Consider the following 23,010-nt stretch of genomic DNA (forward strand, 5'->3'; position numbering starts at 1 on the left):
TATTTCCCTCACGACGTTTCGGGAATTTTCCACGTCCCTTCATCAGTTCACCTGACGTTTCGGGACATTCCAGGGTTCACCTGACGTTTCGGGACATTCCAGGTCCCTTCATCAGTTCACCTGACGTTTCACATTCTCCCTTCATCAGACGACGTTTCGGGACATTCCCCTTCAGGTCCATTCTCCTTCATCAGTTCACCTGACGTTTCGGGGGACATTCCAGGTCCTTTTCATCAGTTCACCTGATGAAGGGACCTGGAATGGTCCCGAAACGTCGTGAGGGAAATAAAAAAGAAGTTTAATCCATAAAAATATCTCGGACAGCCTAAAAACAGATTTGTTTCTATTTCCGACAGTACTTACGATTATCCCAAAGCTTTGCATCAGTGTGAGAGTTACGATCATCTTAATGCTAATAGTACCCTTGTCCCTAAATAGACATCTTACCATCCATCGCCATCTTAGCTTCGAGGACAGCCTGCAGCAGCTCGGCTCTACCGTGCACTCTTTCTGACATAGTCTCTGTTTTCATCATCGCCTTCATCTCTTTCACAGCCTTTGCAGTCTTTTCTCTTCCGAAACTAAACAGACTTGTAACAAGTGGTACAAAATTAGACACCGTTTTGATTCCAGAGAAAATATTTCCAAGTATGTTCTTCTTCTTCCACCACTTTTTAAATCCATGGGCTTTCCGATCCCGTCCCTATCGGTAGACGCCATCTGTAAAATGATGGACATCACCACACAGACAATGAGGAGTTCCGACCTTACTCCCATGATCACCTGCAAATAAAACAAAACACATTTGTCAGTGTACGGTAAGCAAACGCGGACATGTCTAAGATGACAGTGAACTGACGTCACTGACTTTATCGTTAAGATGAGGGAACGTGTACGCATACACAGACCATACCGCTTGTATCCAACCTCGTAGGGACGGTGGGGTAGCCTAGTGGTTAGTGCGTTTGCTAGTCACGCCGACGACTCGGGTTTGATTCCTAAATTGGTTACAATTTTTAAGCCCATTTCTGGTGTCCCCCTAATGATAATGATGCAACACTGCAGCGTAAAAGAACTCTTACTCACTCACTCACTTACTCACTCACTCATCCACTCATGACTGTATCAGTGAGTGAGTGAGTTTAGTTTTACGCCGCTGTTAGCAATAGTACAGCAATGTCACGGCGGGGGACACCAGAAACGCATTGTACCCATGTGGGGAATCAAACCCGGGTCTTCGGCGTGACGAGCGAACGCTTGTACCACCAGGCTACCCCACCGCCCTCCATGACGGTATCAAACGTCGGATAACTCGTTAAATATTGTCCGTTTCATCAAACTTCAATTTATGGAATTAATACAACGTTATATATTACAGTATATTAAGACAGGAAATGAGTCGTCACCTTGTACACTGTCCGCTTTCCCTGTCCCTTCGTCTCAAGTCAGTCGGTGAAATACACATCCTAATCTTATATATTCAAGATGAGGGGCGTTTCTTAGGTACAGTCACGAGTATATATAAGAATCACATACCCTTTAAGATGAGGTTTAAACCGACCTTCAGCAACCCTTGCTTGTAGTTTGAATGAGTGAGCGGGTGAGTTGGGGTTTACGCTTTTAGCAATATTTGAGCATTATCACGGCGGGGGACACAAGAAATGGGCTTCACACATTGTACCCATAATGGGAATCGAATCCGGGCCTTCGGCGTGACGAGCGAAAGCTTTAACCATTAGGTGACCCCACCGCCCCGTCACTCACTCACTCACTCACTCACTCACTCACTCACTCACTCACTCACTCACTCACTCACTCACTCACTCACTCACTCACTCACTCACTCACTCACTCACTCACTCACTCACTCACTCACTCACTCACTCACTCACTCACTCACTCACTCACTCCTATCCCCACAAAACACCTCACATCACAACTTCTTATCTCCACAAAACACCTCACATCACCAACTTGCTATATCTACAAAACACTTCACATCACCAACTTTCTACCCCAACAAAACACCTGACATCGCCAAAACGCTGTCCCTACAAAACACCTCACATCACCAACACGTTATCCCCACAAAACATTTCACTTCACCAACTTTCTATCCCCACAAAACACCTCACATCGCCAACATGCTGTCCCTACAAAACACCTCACATCGCAAACTTGCTATCACCACAAAACACCTCACATCACCAACTTCTTATCCCCACAAAACATCTCACATCATCAACTTCTTATCTCCACAAAAAACCTCACATCACCAACTTGCTGTATCTACAAAACACCTCACATCACCAACTTCCTATCCCCACAAAACACCTCACATCACCAACACCTTATACCCACAAAACACCTCACATCACCAACACGTTATCCCCACAAAAACACCTAACATCACCAACACGTGATCACCACAAAACTCCTAACATCACCAACACGTGATCCTCACAAAACACCTCACATCACCAACCAGCTGTCCCCACAAAACACCTCACATCACCAACACGTTATCCCCACAAAACATTTCACTACACCAACTCTCTATCCCCACAAAACACCTGACATCGCCAACACACTGTCCCTACAAAACACCTCACATCGCAAACTTGCTATCCCCACAAAACACCTCACATCACCCACTTGCTATCCCCACAAAACATCTCACATCAGTAACACGTTATCCCCACAAAACACCTAACATCACCAACACGTTTTCCTCACAAAACAACTCACATCACCAACACGTTATCCCCACAAATCAACTCACATCACCAACTTCATATCTCCACAAAACACCTCACATCACCAACTTGCTATCCCCACAAAACACTTCACATCACCAACACGTTATGCCCACAAAAACACCTCACACCACCAACACGATATCCCCAGAAAACACTTCACTTCACAACCACAAAACACCTCACATCACCCACTTGCTATCCCCACAAAACACCTCACATCACATACTTCCTATCCCCACAAAACGCCTCATCACTCACCAACTTACTACCCCCACAAAACACCTCACATCACGAAATTGCTATCCCCACAGAACACCTCACATCACCAACTAGGCTATCCCCACAAAACACCCTCTACACGCTATCCCCAACATCAGCCACTTGCTATCCCAACAAAACACCTACATCACCAACTTTTCCCCAAAAAACATATCCACGCATAAAACACCTCACATCACATGCTTCCCCTATCACCCACAAAACACCTCCCCATCAAAACCATCACAAACGTCCCTAAACAACTATCCCCAAACAACACCTCCTCACATCACCAACACGCTATCCCCTACAAAACACCTCACATCACCAACACGCTATCCCCTAAACAACACCTCACATCACCAACACGCTGTCCCAAACAACACCTAACAACAACCTCCCCAAACAACATCACCAACACGCTATCCCCAAACAACACCTCCCCAAACATCACCAACACGCTGTCCCCAAACAACACCTCACATCGCCAACACGCTGTCCCCTAAAAAACACCTCACATCAACAAACACGCTGTCACCAAACAACACCTCACATCACCAACACGTTGTCCCCAAACAACACCTCATATCACCAACACGCTGTCCCCAACACCTCAACACTCACTATCACCAACACATATTGCCAACACGCTTCCCCAAACAACACCTCACATCACCAACACGCTATCCCCAAACAACACCTCACATCACCAACACGCTGTCCCCAAACAACACCTCATATCACCAACACGCTGTCCCCAAACAACACCTAACATCACCAACACGCTGTCCCCAAACAACACCTCACATCACCAACACGCTGTCCCCAAACAACACCTCACATCACCAACACGCTGTCCCCAAACAACACCAAACAACACCTCATATCACCAACACGCTGTCCCCAAACAACACTCTCACATCACCAACACGCTGTCCCCAAACAACACCTCACATCACCAACACGCTGTCCCTACCTCAACACATAACCAACACCTCACATCATCGCCAACACGCTGTCCCCAAACAACACCTCACATCACCAACACGCTGTCCCCTAAACAACACAACTCACATCACCAACACGCTGTCCCCAAACAACCCAAACAACACCTCTCCCCAAACAACACCTCACATCACCACATCACCAACACGCTGTCCCCAAACAACACCTCACATCACCAACACGCTGTCCCCAAACAACACCTCACATCACCAACACGCTGTCCCCAAACAACACCTCACATCACCAACACGCTGTCCCCACACCTCACCAACACGCTGTCCTCAAACAACACCTCATCACCAACACGCTGTCCCAAACAACACATCACCAACACGCTGTCCCCAAACAACACCTCATATCACCAACACGCTGTCCTCAAACAACACCTCACATCACCAACACGCTGTCCCCAAACAACACCTCACATCGCCAAATCGGTACCACGTCACCTCATGCATCACTACCTCAAATCCCACCAACAATCTTTCAGTACATTACAACCTTACATCTTCAACCCGTTATCACTATTCACCGGCAACACAGTCAGTACTGAGCTTTATTTTCATGACTACGTTACAGGGACAAAAACCTAAGTTCCTCTCCGTCTGATACAATGTCCTGGAGATTTTTAATGTACGGGCAAGGAGGATCTGATATCGTTAACTCTGTTACTGTGGCAAGTAACAAAGACCGGAACACGTTATCAAACTGACAGGAACTGACTGAACGCAAACAATAAACTACTTTCAACCCGGACTTGTTTTGTTTAAATGCACATGACTTCGTGTTCAACAAAAATAAAAAAATTAATGTTGTAAACACCGTGACGTGTTACTGACAGGCTCTGTTCACACTGGTATGGATAAACCTTACCATTTTGAAACATGATGACATCGTCACAGGGTTCGACGGATTTTTTATGCCGTGGTGTTTTACAGAATTGCTGGATTTTGATATTGTAGATGTCACGGGGTTTTACAGAACTGCAGAACTGTATGTGTTCACATTTACATGCGAAACACACTTTCACAGTATAGGGGTTGCCCTGCCCTGCCCTGCCCTGCCCTGCCCTGCCCTGCCCTGCCCTGCCCTGCCCTGCCCTGCCCTGCCCTGCCCTGCCCTGCTTCCCCTGCCCTGGCTTGCCCCTGCCCCTGCCCTGCCCTGCCCTGCCCTGCCCTGCCCTGCCCTGCCCTGCCCTGCCCTGCCCTGCCCTGCCCTGCCTTGATTTAGTGAGTGAGTGAGTGAGTGAGTGAGTGAGTGAGTGAGTGAGTGAGTGAGAGCACTATTTCAGTCATATCTTGAAAGCTTTGAAAGCTTTATATTAATAAAATCAATCTTTAGAACTAATTTATATGAATGCCTGTCAACAAAGGACAGTAAAACAGCTAGAATATCACAGATTAAAAATAGAACTAGAACCTTTTTTGTTAAAAACCGCAATGAGAAGTACACCAAACATAAGGTGCCGGGGAACAATTCTACATTAGTTTTTATGTTTATGTTTTTAATTCTTTGTTAGACACAGCAATGAGTGAGTGAGTGAATGAGTTTGGTTTTACGCCGCTTTTAGCAATATTCCAGCAACATCACGGCGGGGGACACCAGAAATGGGCTTCACACAATGTACCCATGTGGGGATTCGAACCCGGGTCTTCGGCGTGACGAGCCAACGCTTTAACCACTAGACTACCCCACAGCCCCAGACACAGCAATGAGCAATATCACAAACATAGGGATCAGTTCTAACACGGATTTCCCACGCATTATGCACTACGGGGAACTAGTATTGCTCAGATGAAATGCGGGAAGGATGTATAAACTGGAAATGAAGTATGCAGTCTATCTGCTATAGCGAAACGCCCTGCTAATGTCATGAGTGAAGACGTTGCCTTTCCGGTTTAATCCCATTTTGACTTTTCGTCTATTTTTCGCATCCTTTGGCCTGTCAAGTCAATGTCGTGGTTTCTAGATTTTACAAAGTGTATTAAGTGAGTTTAGTTTCTAAGACCAAAAAGCCAAAACAACTCAAGCAACCTGTCGAAAGAAGTATTTATTAAATCTAACCCTATCATATAGAGGACACTGAAGGAAATAATGGAAAGGATCCTCTCGAGTGTTTCCACAGGAGCAGGTTCGGCTGTCTGACAAACATCTATCAAACAAGTGAGAGTTAAGATCACTGCAGCCCAGGCGCAAACGACAGAGAAGAATTTGACCTCGCCTGGGACTTAGATATATAATTTTAAATGTTGGGGATAATGTCATGTCACAAGATATACATTTCTTAAATTTTGATAATGACTATACATTTATAATATTGCTGGCTGCTGCTGACATCTTCTTCTGTGATGGAACATTTAACATCTGTCCTAAACTCTTTCCTCAGCTATACTCCATACATGCTTTTGTGGGTCAGAAGATGTTTCCTCTTGTGTGTCCCTGCTCCCAGGCAAGAAGCAATCTACATATAAGATCTGTTTCCAGACCCTGCAACTCAAGTCTTCAGAACTCAGCCATGGACTTTAATTGTTTATAACTGTGAAAGTGTGTAATCTGTGTAATAAATTTCTTAATATTCTTGTATTGTACAGTAACGTTACCTGTATTAATAGTTCATGTAATTTGTGTAAATGCATTAAAAACGTGTGCAAATCTTGTGCAATTTCATTAATAATACTTAAGACACTGTAATGTAAATATTGTGCTAAGTATCTCATCTCATTGGGTTTTAATTGTTTATAATTGTGAAAGTGTGTAGCCTGTGTAATAGATTTTTTAATATTCTTATATTTCTTATTTTGTACTGTATTAAAATTTCATGTAATTGTGTAAATACATTAAATACTTGAGATGACCAACCTCCTATTGTTCTTCCAACCAACACGCATGACTGATTCGCCACCCTTAACAATAGGGTGGTGGAAAAACGAGGAGATCTCATTTCTGGCGATCTTGCGGACTTGTTTTGGAGATTGTACGTGCGCTTTCAAACATCGTTAAGAAATATAAACTATAAATTCTGTTTCAAAACAATATATACTGAAAGGCAAAAGAAACGTCGTAATATTGGAAATGGAATTGAAGTATCAATGGAGTAAATGAACCTATTTTTGTTAGAATATACACAGGATGTCAAGTTTGAGGAAAACATGAATAGTGGCCTGTTTTTCCCAATAAAGTATTGTTTGAGATTGAGGTTAGAAATGTTTTTCTTTGTAGAAAGGGAAAAGTTTGCACAAACACAACATTGCAATCAAGTTGCACATGCATCATGCATGCATTCAGGCATAAATTGCCGGCTTGATTGGCAATCGTTCACTTGTTTTCTGAACACAGCAGCTATGGCTACGTTAACGAGAGATCAACGACAACAAGCCATTGGAAGTCTCAACGCTGGTCAGTGTAAACATATTTTATTCAAAATAAATTGAACTAGGATTGGTAAACAAGCCGTAATGGCTTATTTGAATACCTCTCCATTTCACTGATACATGAATAAAACAAATATTAAATAATATGCAGCATGATAGGAAAGCAAGCAACCTGCGTATTAAACATTATTAATCATTTATCAAACCTATGCGATTTTATTATAAAAGTATGGACAGATTGTAGTATGAAAGAATTTACAAGTACATTTTTGCTTGTATTACCATTTAGGACAGAATTTAAATTATATCCATGTTCGTAAAAATACATGCGATGTCTGATGTTAGAATAATTAGGACAAGTAAAGAAGTAAAGTATCCTCATAAGGGTGACCACAGGAACAGAATGGATCAACTGAAATGTGCCGTTCAAACATGTGCGCTTTCAAATTACTGCATCCAAGTCTGAGGCGTGAGTGGATAATTTGGCAGAAACGTGTACCAAAGTTTTTATCAAATATATTAAAATTGGGTGGTTTTGATGATTGGAATGCATTTTTAAATTGGTCTATGGTTTCAATATCGTACATATTCTCAGGCAAATCATTCCATTGTCGTATTGTATCAGGTAAAAACGAGTTGCTATACAAATCACTACGACATCTTATAGTTTGAATGTTATTACTGTTTCTTAATCTATGGTCTCTTAACTGTGATACTTTTTCTGGCAGTAGATCAGTTAAATAAACTGGTGTCATATGATGAACCATTTTGTAAAATAATGATAACTTGCTAATTTGTCCACGGTCAACTAGGGGCATAGAGTTAGATTTCTTATATATTAAATCATGACTTGTTCCTCTAACTGCCCCGCAAATCGCCGCAGTGCGTCTAAATGTAGATTTTCGACAAGTTTTTCTTGTCCTTTAGTACAGTTATCCCAAAGGTGCCAACAGTAATCGAACGTTGGTAATACATATGACTTGTACATTTGCTCTAATGATTTTCTAGATAATCTATATTCAAAACTACGTAGACAATTTACGAATGGACGAACCTTTTTAACTAATTCACCAATGTGGGAGTTCAATTTACAGTCTGATTGCAAGGTTACTCCTAGGTGTTTATGGTAGCCGACTTCAGTAATGTCTACTCCATGCATTTTAAGCTTAGGAATTGGAAATTGATTACCGGTATTTCTGCGAGTGAATAAAACAGCTTCAGTCTTACCAGGATTAAAGCTAACCTGCCATATTTCAGCCCATATTTCTAATTTCGCAATGATTCCCTTATGACCAAACCTTGTCAAATGCCTTGCTTATGTCACAGAAAACTGCCCTGACTTCTTTGCCATTGTCTAATGCATGTAGTATAAAACATACAAGTATGTCAGTTGGTATACAGTTCCATCCCCAGGCATGAATCCTGACTGCAAATTCGTTAATACGTTATTATCTAAAAAGAAAGATAAACACATGTTTAAAAATACATTTCTCAAATACCTTTGATAAACAGCTGGTAAGAGCAACTGTTCTATAGTTTTTACATTCATTAAAACTACCTTTTTTATGAATAGGAGTGACAATAGCTTCCTTCCATATTGTTGGGAATTTACAATATTCTAGGGATAAATTGAATAGATTAGTAAGAGGAGTACAAAGGGATGGCACGACCATTTGGATAAATCTGTTACCTATTTTGTCTGGTCCACTGGCTTTGGAAATATCAACTGATAACAGGATGTCTCTTACTTCTTGTGTAGTCAATACAATAGACGCAAGTGAAGTCTTTACTTTACATTCAAGTGTAGGAGTCTCCTTATCAGGATAGTCAACTTGTGCATGGTTAGCAAAATATTCATTAAATATATTTGCTTTATCTTTACTATCATTGATCAGATTATCGTTATGAATAATCGAATAGAGGCAACTTTGATCATGTAAACACACTTGCCCCTATGGGCAAACTTTACCCAATGGGGTATTCTGCCCCACCTTCAGAGGTGGAGCAAATTCGGATACCCCTGAGGCAAATAGTGCCCATGGGGGCCAATGTTTCATGTAAACGCAATTTTGACATGTTTAACACCTGTTTTGGCGTTTATGTTAGCTTGATGAATCGTAATATGTTCATTTTCTCTGTTTTGTTTTTCATAAATAGTAGTTCTAGTTAAAAACATGTCACCCAAGAAGAAGTAATGCTATATATTTGCTGCATAACCATTCAATTTAGAAGAATTGATGGTTGTTATGTCCATGAATATTCACTTATGTTTAATTCAATAAAAATCAAGTGGAGTACAGTATGTATTTGGTATTGAAATCAAGTTTTTATGTTCCTGACAATGTTTTTAAGTTTTCAGTTTGGATCCTCGCTGCTTCACTCCTTGACACAGTTGTTGCTTAGTTCCCTTCAGCAGTAAATTCCAGAGTGAGTGCCTCCCGAAGGGTAGCTCAGTTGACATTGTTCTATGCCAGTTGCTCCATTTGGAGTTCGACACCAGGATCATCATTGTCAACATTGAATCACTCTGGTTGAAATGCGACATTTGCATTATCGCAGATATTGTGCAGTGCCACTGCAGCTGCCACATTCACATCTATTCTTTTCAGAAATCGTCTCCAAGGACCTCTGAAATGCCCAAAAGTACTTTTGATATGTCATACGAGCCTATAGTTGAAGTAGGCCTGTGCAGGGGTGAGTCCTCCTGTGTTTCTGTAAGGTTTTAACAACCAGGAACACATAGGCTGGGTCCTCTATCAAAACTACTGGTATGTCAACATCACGGTTTCTATCATCTACAGTTTGAATCCATTCTGATGTTGTTGAAAGGAGACGCTCGTGAACAGCTGCAGCCGTTTAGATCCCAGTTCACGAACCCTCTGGCATCATGGATGCGCCCTGGCCATCCAATACAGACATTCGTAAGCCTGTAGCGGTCATCACATACAGGCTGCATTATGGTCAAGTACCAGCCTTTGCGATTGACATAATCTGCATGACAATACTTTGGACAAATGATTGGGGTGTGTGTGGCATCAGTTGCACTGGCGCAGATTGGAAACTTTCATTTGTTCTTGAAGCCTGTGACGACCTGCTTGAGGTCATGACCTTCTGGAAATTTAACAACGTCAGGAACATCTCTTGGCACATGCAGTCACAAACCTCATGGATGATCAGAGACACTGTAGGTTTATGAAGAGATCTCCAACGGTACGATACTCTACAGAAGTGGCCAGGTAATACAAGGTGACAGATATTCGGTGCTCTGTTGTCAAAGCTTGACTGACACAGAATTGCATGTCAATGTGGGGTTGAAGTTTCTCACAAATATCATGGAAGATAACTGTTGGTAAAGTTCAAAGGCTAAAGTTCTCTTTCCATTGTGCAAATGCTTTTAGGTTACATTCCACCAGTTTCTACTTCTTGGTCTTTCCCATATGGGTCGTTCTCTGAGAAAGGACGATAACAGCAGTTTGACAGAGTCTGTATTGCTGTTGGGATCGAAATTGATGTGTGTACACTTCCATGGATCAGTATGAACTGTGATTCATGAATTGTTGTTATTACTTTTATCATTTTATTTCCCAGCAATCAATGATCATGTAAACGCACTTCACATTTGCCCTTTGCCACCCTGAGGGTAAATTTATCCCTTGGGGTATAATGTCCATAGGGACAAATCAGTGCATGTAAACAAGGCTTTAGACAGCGACACAATGGAACCAGCAGCACTGATGACCGACCACGTAGTGGTGGACCCCGTGTAACAACACGTCGCAAGGACCGTCATACCCTCCATCAACACCTCTCGTTAACAGAAAACAAGTGAACGATTGCCATTCAAGCCGGCAAGTTATGCCTGAATGCAAGCATGTATAACATTGGCTGTGTGTTTAGATCTGTTCACGATTTCTAGCCCTCAAATACACTTCAATCACCTGTACGTCATACATCAGGTACATTTCGACCAAAATTCTGTATGTTCATGGTAGATTATGATTGTCCAATTGCAGCCCCGTAGCTCGAACGAGTAAGGAGAGAAATAGAAAACATGATCCCTGGTAGCCAAGGTGTCATATTGCTTACTATAATTCGCATCGACAACGGCCTGTACAAACACCGCTCGGTTCAGCTGAGGAAACCAATGAGTAAGTGTATTGTGGAGTGTAATAGTCCAGTGGTAAGGCGTCTGCCTATCACGCTGAAGGCACGGGTTCGATCCCCGGTGGAGGCACCTAGGTTCGGGTCCCGAGGTCGGCACATTTGCGTAGTACCCTTGCACAAGATACTTAGATCCACATTGACTCAGTTCAACCAGCTGTAAAATGGGTACCCGTGAGGATGTGCTGGCAATGTGAGTGTTTAGTGTTTTGTGCGTAGTGCTAAGTTTGTTTGTACAACGGCACCCAGACCATCCAGTAACAATACAGCCAAGTGAGTGAGTGAGTGAGAGAGTTTAGTTTTACGTCGCTTTTAACAATATCAGGGCGGGGGACGCCAGAAATGGGCTTCACACATTGTATCCGTGTGAGGAATCGAACACGGGTCATCGGCGTGACGAGCCAACGTTTTACCAACTAGGCCACTAGACCAAGTAACGGCCACACTACAGAAACGAACGGACGTCGCAGGAGACGATCTGTAGTAACTAGCAGGGCTGGGTATAAAGCCCCAATGGCTAACGGAATTTGCGTTTTCTAAAGTCTAAAGGACAATCCCGACTGACAAACTAACCACTTAAGCGGCAGGGGAGATGTACGAAAATGAAGAACTGAGCATAAGCTACCCAAAGGTACCAATAAACATTTACGAACAGTTATGTACACTTCGCAAGGTAACAAAACGAACATAATTACATAAGAAATGTCTACACAGAAATAAACAAACGCGTCAATACAAATAAGCTACTTTAACATCAGATCTTCAATATATGAGAAAAGTTAAATGCATAGTCCTACGACCGAGTGATAACAAGCACAACTTGATCAGTTGTTACAGACATACGCCAATTTCATGTTTACTATATGGTAAAAGCCACTCCACATCGCTCGGACACGCGAGATGTGCAGCAGCCCCCCTCCCCCCAAACCCCTTTCCTCCTCCTCTCCCCCCTTCCCCGTGAACTCATCCAACCAGAATGTGACGCACTGCATCCTCTTGTAAATCTCTGTAAAACCCATACTTTTGATCTGTAAACTACTTCCTTCTTCGGGTGTGCATATATACCGAGAGGTACGCGACACGTTGATCGCTGCGCTCTGCTGCTCTGTATGCGTGTGTGCTTTGTGAAACACATCTTAACATAGGTAAGCCTGTGACATCACTAACTTAACACTCAAGGTAAAGTCATTGATCGTTTCTCAAAAATTATTTGTCGTTATTGGTTGTAGCAATATGAGGCACATGGTTTTGTTAAGATAACATTGTTAACATAGTGTTTATGTTATATTGATTATTTGGTTGTTAGTTGGGGTTTTCTTGTGTTTTTTTATTTATTTATTTTTGCATGTTTGTTTTGTTTTGTTTTTTGAGCGGACATGTTTTTTATGCTGTTTGTTTTTCTTGGTTGTGTATTGCTTATTCTTTTTGGTTTTTATTTGCTTTGTTTTTATTGCTTGTTTTTTTTATGTGTTTTTTTTATTATTATTATATTTTTTGGGGTGGTGGTGTTATATGTTTGTTTTGTTGTTGCCTTTGGCTGGGGAGGGTCGGGGGTATTTTTTCACCCGAACATTTTAGTAACATATGAATACATATTTGTCTTGGGGAATACAATACACGCTTCATATTTCAGTTCCATCACGATGAAAGGGCCAGGTCTGAGTAGCTGTCTGTCCGTGTTTCTGTGTCTCGCTGTCTGTCTGCAGTTTGTCTGTACTGATGGTACCCAGCCTGTTGACGCCCCGCTGTCCCGACAAAAGAGGTTTGACTTTGACTTCGACAAAATATTGCAGGGTTTGAAAGCGGCCGGCACCTTTGTAAAGACAGCCACCAACCTTCTTGGCCAAGGGAATTCAACGTTTGGAAAGTTTATTAACAGGCTTCCCTTCTTGGATCTGCCCGATGCCAAAATGATTTTAGGCCGATTTGAGGACATGATGACGAAGGATGACATGACGCCGGTTCAGAAGGACCTCGCCCACCGCTTAATGGACGCCATGAATCATTCAATCTCGATAAAGGAGCAATTCCAAGAAAACAGCGGTACGTCATTCACAATTACAACCTGACTTTCGTTATTAACAATAACAACCTGACTTTCGGTATTAATAATAACAACCTGATGTTATACCACACTTACTGATTCAACTGCATTTATGCCCCCTTTTAAAAATAGCATTACCATTATGACAATTTCTTCGTCTGTACACATGCGGCGGTTTAGCATAGTGGTTAAGCGTTCGCTCATCACGCTGAAGACTCGGTTTCGATTCCCCACATGGGTACAATGTGTGAAGCCTATTTCTGGTGTTCCCGCCGTGATATTGCTGGAATATTGCTAAAAGCGGCGTAAAGCTAAACTCTCTCACTCACTCACTCACTCACTCACTCGCTCTTGTTTATAATTTGGGAACAGTATAAGCCATGGTTGACGTGAGGAGTAGAAATTCTCAAGAAAAAGCTGATTATTAATAGTATTTGCAATATAGGTGTGGATCGTTCGTATTTCTATTGTATTTCAATGTGGCGTCTTTATCTCATGCAACCCTGCCGTGAGTTCAAAGGTCACGTTCTTCCGCCGTCGGGGTTGAATAGGAAATGTTACAGATTACACAGGGACAATTGAGCAGATTGCGTGGTTGATAAGAGTACATAGATACTGTAACAGCATCCGACTTAGACTGTTAAAAGTCTTCAAAGGTTATAGATCCATATTTAGCATAGTGGTTAAAGCGTTCGCTCATCACGCTGAAGACTCGGTTTCGATTCCCCACATGGGTACAATGTGTGAAGCCTATTTCTGGTGTTCCCGCCGTGATATTGCTGGAATATTGCTAAAGCGGCGTAAAGCTAAACTCTCTCACTCACTCACTCACTCACTCACTCGCTCTTGTTTATAATTTGGGAACAGTATAAGCCATGGTTGACGTGAGGAGTAGAAATTCTCAAGAAAAAGCTGATTATTAATAGTATTTGCAATATAGGTGTGGATCGTTCGTATTTCTAGTGTATTTCAATGTGGCGTCTTTATCTCATGCAACCCTGCCGTGAGTTCAAAGGTCACGTTCTTCCGCCGTCGGGGTTGAATAGGAAATGTTACAGATTACACAGGGACAATTGAGCAGATTGCGTGGTTGATAAGAGTACATAGATACTGTAACAGCATCCGACTTAGACTGTTAAAAGTCTTCAAAGGTTATAGATCCATATTAGTCCGTTAGAATTGCGTCGGGGCGGTGGGGTAGCCTAGTGGTTAAAGCGTTGGCTCGTCACGCCGAAGACCCGGGTTCGATTCCCCACAAGGGCACAATGTGTTAAGCCCATTTCTGGTGTCCCCCCGCCGTGATATTGCTGGAATATTGCTAAAAGTAGACATGTGGAGCAGGCCATCACTCTGGATTAACATTAATACTGTTGAAAAAGGATTCTCTTTTGTATATTCCTTTGAAAGACCATAAACTAAACTCAGTCAGTCAGTAGAATTGCGTCCCTTTGATATACAGCAGCGTGGAGGTTCGTTATAGTTAATAAGGCAGTTGATTGATTGTCTGAAGAAACGGTGTAGAATTGGTCTATATCCATGCTTGTCTTGAGGCGACTAACACGATCGGGTGGTGAGGCTCGCTGAGTTATCCCAGCTGCGTTGTTCAATGACCACGATGTCAATCACTGGATTGTGTGGTCCAGACTCGATTATTTACAGACTAGTGTCATATAGCTGGAAAATTGCAACAAACAAACAATGTCTGTCACTAAAGTGCTCTTTCCATCAACCACTAGTTTTTCAGATCAGGCCACTCACTACATATACCACCAGGTTCTGTGTATCTTGAATTGATCGCAGAGTATATTGTTGTTCTTCAAAACCATGTCCTTGGTAATCGTTATCTCGAGTTTTTGTTAACTTCAACTGATCCTGTTCAGCACATGATTCTAAGTCAGGTCTCGCTCCTGTTCATGATAGATATCCTGCGTCCAGGGCATGCGCCCTTACCCTTTCTTGTACATTTTCATTCTGTTTCTCCTGGTCTTCCTGCTAACCTATCAGGTCTTCTCTTGTTATTGTTCCTTTTCCTGTTCTTTTCCCCGATCCCACTGCTTCTGATCCTGTTCTTGTTCCTCCCATCGCTCAGTTCCACGTCATAGGCTTTGAGTTATCCTAAATATTCGTTCACACCTTCAGGTCAGAAACAGTTCGATGTGTTTACTGTGCTGGCGGGGCTAAGGACTGCTGGAACTGCGGCGAAGACCATCACAAACGTCCTTGGCTTCGGGGACTCAGCTTTCGGAAGGTTCATCAACCAGGTGCCTTTTTTGGACGTCCCAGATGCCAAGAACGTCCTGGGACATGTGGAGAACATGATGAAGACCGAGGAAATGACCCAAGTCAATATGGATCGCGCCCATCAGCTGAGTGAGGCGCTGAACTACTCCATCCAGGCGAAGGAGCAATTAGAGGGTAACAGTGGTGAGTTCTCTTGCTGTTCATTTGTATCTTCAACTGATCCTGTTAATTTCGTGATTCTAAGTAAGGTCTCACTCCTGTTCATGAGGGCGGTGGGGTAGCCTAGTGGTTAAGGCGTTCGTTCGTCACGCCGAAGGCCCGGGTTCGATTCCCCACATGGGCACAATGTGTGAAGCCCATTTCTGGTGTCCCACGCCGTGATATTGCTGGAATATTGCTAAAAGTGGCGTAAAAACTAACCTCACTCACTCACTCCTGTTCATAATAGACATCCTGCTTCCAGGCTATGTGCCCTGTCCATTTCTTGTTCATTTTCATTCTGTTCCTGCTCATCCTGCTAACTTTTCAGGCTCTGCTCTTGCTCTTGTTCCTGTTCTTTTCCCCGATCCCACTGCTTCCGATCCTGTTCTTGTTCCTCCCATCGCTCAGTTCCACGTCATAGGCTTTGTGTAATTCTACTGTAATTTGTTCACACTTTCAGGTGAGAAACAGTCAGATTTGTTGGGTGTGCTGGCGGGGCTAAGGACTGCTGGAACTGTAGCTAAGACAGTCACAAACGCACTTGGCTTCAGGAAGTCAGCTTTCGGAAGGTTCATCAACCAGGTGCCTTTCTTGGACCTCCCAGATGCCAAGAACGTCCTTGAACACGTGGAGAACATGATGAAGACTGAAGAAATGACCCAAGTCAAGATGGATCGCGCCCATATGCTGATGGAGGTGCTGGAGTACTCCGTCCAGGTGAAGGAGCAATTAGAGGGGAACAGTGGTGAGTTCTCTTGTTGTTCATTTGTTTACGCCGAAGACCCGTGTTCGATTCCCAACATGGGTGCAAGCCCTTTTTTGTGTGAAGCCCATTTCCGTTATATTACAGGAATATTGCTAAAAGCGGTGTAAAACCAAAATATACTCACTCACTCATTTGAGAGCCTCGTGGCATATGTACCCCGAAGTATGTCTTGTATGTATAGTATGACCAGAAATTATTGAGAATTTTAGGAATATGTTTAATTGGATTTCTAGTATAAACAACCTTGACCAGCTATCAAGTGCTTGGTTTCATTCAAGAAAGACAACTCCGTTAATCCTTTTTCATTAGTTTGTGGAGAGTTATCCCCCTTTGTTTACTTGCTAGCAGACGATATTTTCTGTGATCCTCAGTATGGATGATTTAGAGAAGAGGAAGTTGATTTTAGAGTATTATAACAAGGACATCAGATCAGCTAAAGTGATTTCGAGTAGAACAGGCATCCCTTTGTCCACTGTTTATCGTGTTTGAAAAATATTGCAAATGGATATGGCATTGAGCACCAGGGAGGCGCAGGTAGGCCCAGAAAATTGATTGTCGGTGACAGGAGGCGGCTTGGTATTCTTGTTTCTCAAAACAAACGAAGGAGTTTAAAAAACTTAAGGCTGGATATGATTGATAGAGGAACTGTGGATGTCTGTAAGGAGACAATTAGAACTGAGCTGCATGCAATGGGTTGGCAGAAAAGTCGAGGAATTCCATCACCGATCATGAAACCTGAACAAAAGGAGCGAAGTTTGAACTGGTGCTTACAGCATAGAAATTTTAACTGGGACAATGTGATTTTCTCAGATGAAAGTTCTGTGTGGCTGTTTCCTAATACACTGAAATTCTGGACCAAACAAACTGAAAAACCTTTGTATCAGCGCCCAAAGTACAGTCCGAAATTTAACGTGTGGGGTGGCATATCTGTGTTAGGGGCAACGCCCCGCTGTGTATTGGAAGGGAATATGAACAGTGAGCGGTACACAGATATTCTCGAGGGACATTTACTTCCATCTGCTCTCGTGTTCTATGGAAATTTTTTGGATTTTCCAGCAGAACAATGACCTAAAACATCGTTCAAAGCATTCACAGGCTTGGTTTCGGACCCGAAATATCACATTATTAGATTGGCCAAGCCATAGCCCTGACCTAAATCCAAAAAGAAAATGTTTTGGGACTTATGAAGGAAAGTGTCTAAGAAAAATCTGACAAATATTGCTGAAATGAAAGAAGAGGTGGTCCGATATTGGGACAGCATGGACTACGACCTTTTAACTTCTTTGATCAGTAGTATGCCCCGCCGCATTGAAGCCTGCATTGCTGCCCATGGTGACTTGACAAAATACTAACTGTTCACCTGTCTTTGAATCTGGAGTTATGTTCTGCTAATATTCACATTTAATACGTGAGTAATGAGTGAATAAAATATAAAAAATTACAATCTTTAAATTCTCAATAATTTCTGGTTGTACTGTTTAAAAGGATATGTTCATGTTTATGTAAACATATAAAGTCATAGCTGTGAACCTCATACCAAGCTCCGGTAGTCGATGGTGTTCCAATTCCAGTGTCAACTATCACACATTCACACACATGCACAAAAGCGCTTATATACCAACATAAACACTCACAGGGGGTATTTAATCCTTGAATCCTTTGTCTTACTCGCTCTTTGATGTGACCAAGAGGTAATCACCTTTAAACGTTAAAGTCCCGCTCGCACTCAAGATTAGTGAGTGAGTATGGTTTTACGCCGCTTTTAGCAATATTCCAGCAAAATCACGGCGGGGACAGCAGAAATGGGCTTCACACATTTCACCCTTGTGGGGAATCGAACCGGGACTTCGGCGTGACGAGCCAACGCTTTAACCACTAGGCTACCCCACCGCCCCTACTCAAGAATAACACTGCACTGCAAACAATCACTGATATCTCGAATACTGTTGAGTTCACTATCCCAGAGATCTTGAATTAGTTTGATCTGTTCCTGTTTCTGAATGTTTCAGGTTCGTCAACGTTGTTGCTGTCATCGACGTTGATGATGTTGCCAGTCATGTGTGCTGTGGGGTTTACAATGTAAATGTGTTTACAAACATGTTGCCAGGGACGGGAGGCTAAGCATCAATTTTTCTTTGAAACATTATTTGGACTTCATATATCGTTTATATATCTAGAATCATACTCGTATTCATTATGCGCTGTTCGAACAAGAGGACCTCCTCCCGATAACGTACACAGGGAGAACTACAGTCCTGTGTTTGTGGAACAATGAGGACGGGGCAAAGGAGTTGTGCCCTTTACTTGTACCAGGATCTGCTTCTCGATTCACAGAAGAGGTTCTGTTGTCATTTTGTTATACCTTGTTGTAAAATACATAATGCCATTACTAGGAATGTGTAATCCCTAATAAATGTATAACATATGTTACACTTGTAAAAGTCGCAGTGGACACGCTCTTAACTGAAATAAAACTTTGTAAAATGTTATACTTGTGTTGGTATTATGTATTACATTTGCCACAGAGTGTGCGTTTGGGGGTATCGATCATTGTCTTGTGGACGGCCCGATTTTGAACGTTCTCTACTACTAAGTGAGATAGTGAATTTAATGGCACAATGTCACACCACATTTCTCTAAAAATACATAAGGCATTTCTCTCAATAGTACCAACTATCAGCCCTCAGGGAAGCTACCATATAATTATTTTTTTTAAAAACACGTATTTAGATTACAATATTAAATTACAAAGTTCGAGTGAATTAATGCAACAAGCTGTTCGCCTCGAAGTTTCAATTGTCGACTTCATGCAAGTCGAAACGGATATTGCATCAACAGGAAGCTAAAGTGATTGCATATGCCCCCAATGTGTAAAATAGAGGCCAAAATCATGTAAAAAATGTGTGACACAGTGCCTTTAAATAATCGAGAGTTCCCCAGACAATGAGGTTCCCGTAATACCACGAAGCCACCCAACACGGGTCATGTGGAAGGCGACCCGTGATGGTCCGGGTTAGAATGAACCTTCAGTAACCCATGCTTGTCGTAAGAGGCGACTAACGGGATCGGGTGGTCAGGCTCGCTGACTTGGTTGACACATGTCATCGGTTCCCATTTGCGCTCATCGATGCTCATGCTGTTGATCACTGGATTGTCTGGTCCAGACTCGATTATTTACAGACCGCCGCCATATAGCTGGAATATTGCTGAGTGCGGCGTAAAACTAAACCCACTCACGTGGGAAGTGTGTTGTTCTGTGTTTGGAGTTGGTGGGAAAAGGGTTAAGTAAGGACAGATAAAAGGCGCTGTAAAATCGTTTAAACTAAATGTACATGGAAATATATTCGCACGTTTTTATACAGATGATGTAAGGTTTTCTCTCAGTGGATCATGTTCATTTCAAACAGATGCGATTCCGCTTGACGTTTTTTTCTAAAAACAAGGATTTAATATAGCAGAGGGTTGCTGAGTGTAGGGCTGATTTCCCCGGAATTGTCAACTTTAATGTTCATCCGGTCCGGAACACGCTCTACTAGCAATCCACATGCACTTCATGTACATTACGGGGCGGTGGGTAGCCTAGTGGTTAATGCGTTCGCTCGTCACGGCGAAGACCCGGGTTGATTTGATTTAAACATATTTTATTCACAAATGTGAAAGGGATTGGGGACAAGTAATCCAACTTAAAATACCCGCTCCCTAATATTTACATACATACATTTTCAATTATATACATATTAGGAAAGAATAGAGAGAAGAGATAGGAAAGTTCAGTAGAGGAAGGGATACAACTCATGTGATCACACAAAACGTTTTGATTGATGAATAAACGTTTGCACACCTTTAAAAACGTATTCATTCTGTTGATTCGATTCCATACATGGGTACAATGTGTGAAGCCCATTTCTGGTGTCTTGCTTTTCAAGAGTAACTGATTGCTGTCTTTTGCCTTAGAGTTAATTCATATCATAGATTTTCTTTTCCATTCTATTTCCATTTACACTTTCACAAATAAAATATTTTGAGTTTCTTTCAATTGCGTTAACAGTCCCTCTTAGGTCATCTTTTGCCTCAATCGGCCTATGATTAAACTACAGAGATAATAACAAATGTCAATATATTTTTCCAAAATATATATTGGTACACAAGCAATAGTGCAATATGAATCGTTTGAAGCATATTGCGGAATACCGGTAAACCGATAAAATCGTGAAGTAATAAATATGCTCGGCCCAAATCCACATATGCCTGATCGTCCAGTTATAATATACTCTTCACAAAAAGTAGGGGAACCTGAACTTTCAATTTGGATAGGAAGTATCAGCTTTTACAATTTTTTCAAAGACAGACATCATGAACGCACCACCATTTCTCTTTATCACCACCCTAAACACAACGCATGGTCTGCACGAGCATAACGTGCATGTCGTTCTTGATTTTGACGGTTTTCAAGTAGATCGATAAATCACTACAGACCATTGAATTTTTTTTTGTCATATTGTTTTTCTTTTTCTTTTAAAATGAAATTTACACATACAAATATCACGTCTTACACCAATCACTTTTCAAAAGCGATTGCTGTACAAACAACTATGATCATAAGGAAGTGCAAGCGATAATGCACTCTCACAACATTCATCATTATCATATCAATATTGATTGTCTCCGCTATAGCTCCCAACTGTTTCAATCGTATATTAAAAACCAAGTTCCCCTACTTTTTTGGAAGAGTAATTATCTTCTGTTAACCAGAAGGACAGATTTCTCACGGAGAACAAATGGGTAAACCCTGAGTAAAATTAGTTTTGATTTCATGGCATGAAGTTCAAATGACACTATCCACGTGTTTATAAAGGGAATACTTCCTAGATGTTCGATGTTCACAAGGGTCATGTTTCCGGTAATTGTTCCACGCCCGTTAGTCGCAGTGACTGGCGAATATTTTTACTGTGGGTTGTGTCTCTATCGCCAAGGATAGGCGTCCGAAAATAGTCTGCTGTCATTCAGACCCACTCGGCTTTTCCCGTTATTCATAGAATACCAAGGCCAGTGTGGTGTAATGTTATTGTATAGTTTCATGGGAAAATACAGTCCGATCGATCCCTCTGCATATAATAAGTATGACTTGAGAGCTGATTTAAAAAAAGGCTATTGTTTGTAAGAGACAGAAATTATGTTACGAGTACGACGTCAAGAAACAGAATAGTTTATTTTTTTCTGAGAGAAGAAAGCAGGTGAAGTGAGGTGAAATTAGATTTTACGTCGTACTTGAGAATATTTCGCTCATATGACGACGTGCATGCGTGTGTATGTGTATGTGCGGCTGCTTGTACTAGCCCAGACTTAAGCTGGTTTTATAGTGCTAGCCCATTGAGATACCATGCCGCAGTGAAGCATGAATACCCCACTCAGACACATTATACTGACTCCGAGCCGACCAGTCCTTGTTGTACCCATTAATGCCGAGCGCCAGGCAGGGACCAACAAGTACCATAGTTTAACGTCTTTTGGTATGACGCGGTCGGGGATCGAACCCACGACCTTCCGCTCTCCGGGCGGACGCTCTAACCACTACACCACGGAGGCGGTCAGAGAAGAAAGAAAGTTCAACAGAACACATTTTTCTTTTTGCAGCACAATTTTAGTACATCAGAGGACATTTACACATATTTTTTTCTTTTTCAATATACAATAGCCTGATCAGTGTTCAATTCTGGAACGAAACTATGTAAATTATCAACGGCCGTGTTTGCACTAGGAAAACCAATGTTTGATACTGTGAGCAGCCATCCACGTGGTCCGGTTAGGATGACCTCTAACCACGTCACCCAGGATGACCATTCGATCCAGGTCATTTCTTTCGACCAGCGTAGGTTGTTGCTGACCTTTCAGCACTAAAGGCTGGTTCGTTTTCAAGGAAGTCCGCTTGACCTGCGTGCCGTTGTACAAAGCGATCTTAGCGCTAAGGTGGCCGTAACTCCCATACCTTAAAATAGACTCAATGTTGGTTGGTTTGTTGTTTAACGCCACACTCAGCAATATTCCAGTTATATGGCGGCGGTTTGTAATTAATGTCTGGACCAGACAATCCAATGATCAACAGCATGAGCATCGATCTGGGATATGATGACATGTGTCAACCAAGTCAGCGCACCTGACCACCCGATCCCGTATGTAGCCTCTTACGACAAGCATGGGTTGCTG

General features: G+C 42.2%; 1 protein-coding gene across 2 annotated transcripts; it reads left to right on the top strand.

The window, feature by feature from the left end:
* Positions 1–12,580: 12,580 nt before the first annotated feature.
* LOC124259104 lies at positions 12,581–19,295 on the top strand. 2 transcript variants are annotated; one of them, XM_046693197.1, is made up of 5 exons: positions 12,581–12,699; positions 13,188–13,597; positions 15,738–16,022; positions 16,501–16,785; positions 18,816–19,295. In XM_046693197.1, exons 2-5 carry the CDS (start codon positions 13,198–13,200, stop codon positions 18,887–18,889), a joined length of 1,044 nt encoding a protein of 347 aa, XP_046549153.1. In that variant the 5' UTR covers positions 12,581–12,699; positions 13,188–13,197; the 3' UTR covers positions 18,890–19,295. The 2 variants fall into 2 exon arrangements, with proteins under 2 accessions (XP_046549153.1, XP_046549154.1); XM_046693198.1 differs by having other exon boundaries at positions 12,635–12,733.
* The last annotated feature ends 3,715 nt before the right edge of the window (positions 19,296–23,010 follow it).

This window comes from Haliotis rubra, unplaced genomic scaffold, assembly GCF_003918875.1.
Source record: "Haliotis rubra isolate DU_JTF1 unplaced genomic scaffold, ASM391887v1 Scf71, whole genome shotgun sequence".
Taxonomy (NCBI): domain Eukaryota; kingdom Metazoa; phylum Mollusca; class Gastropoda; order Lepetellida; family Haliotidae; genus Haliotis; species Haliotis rubra.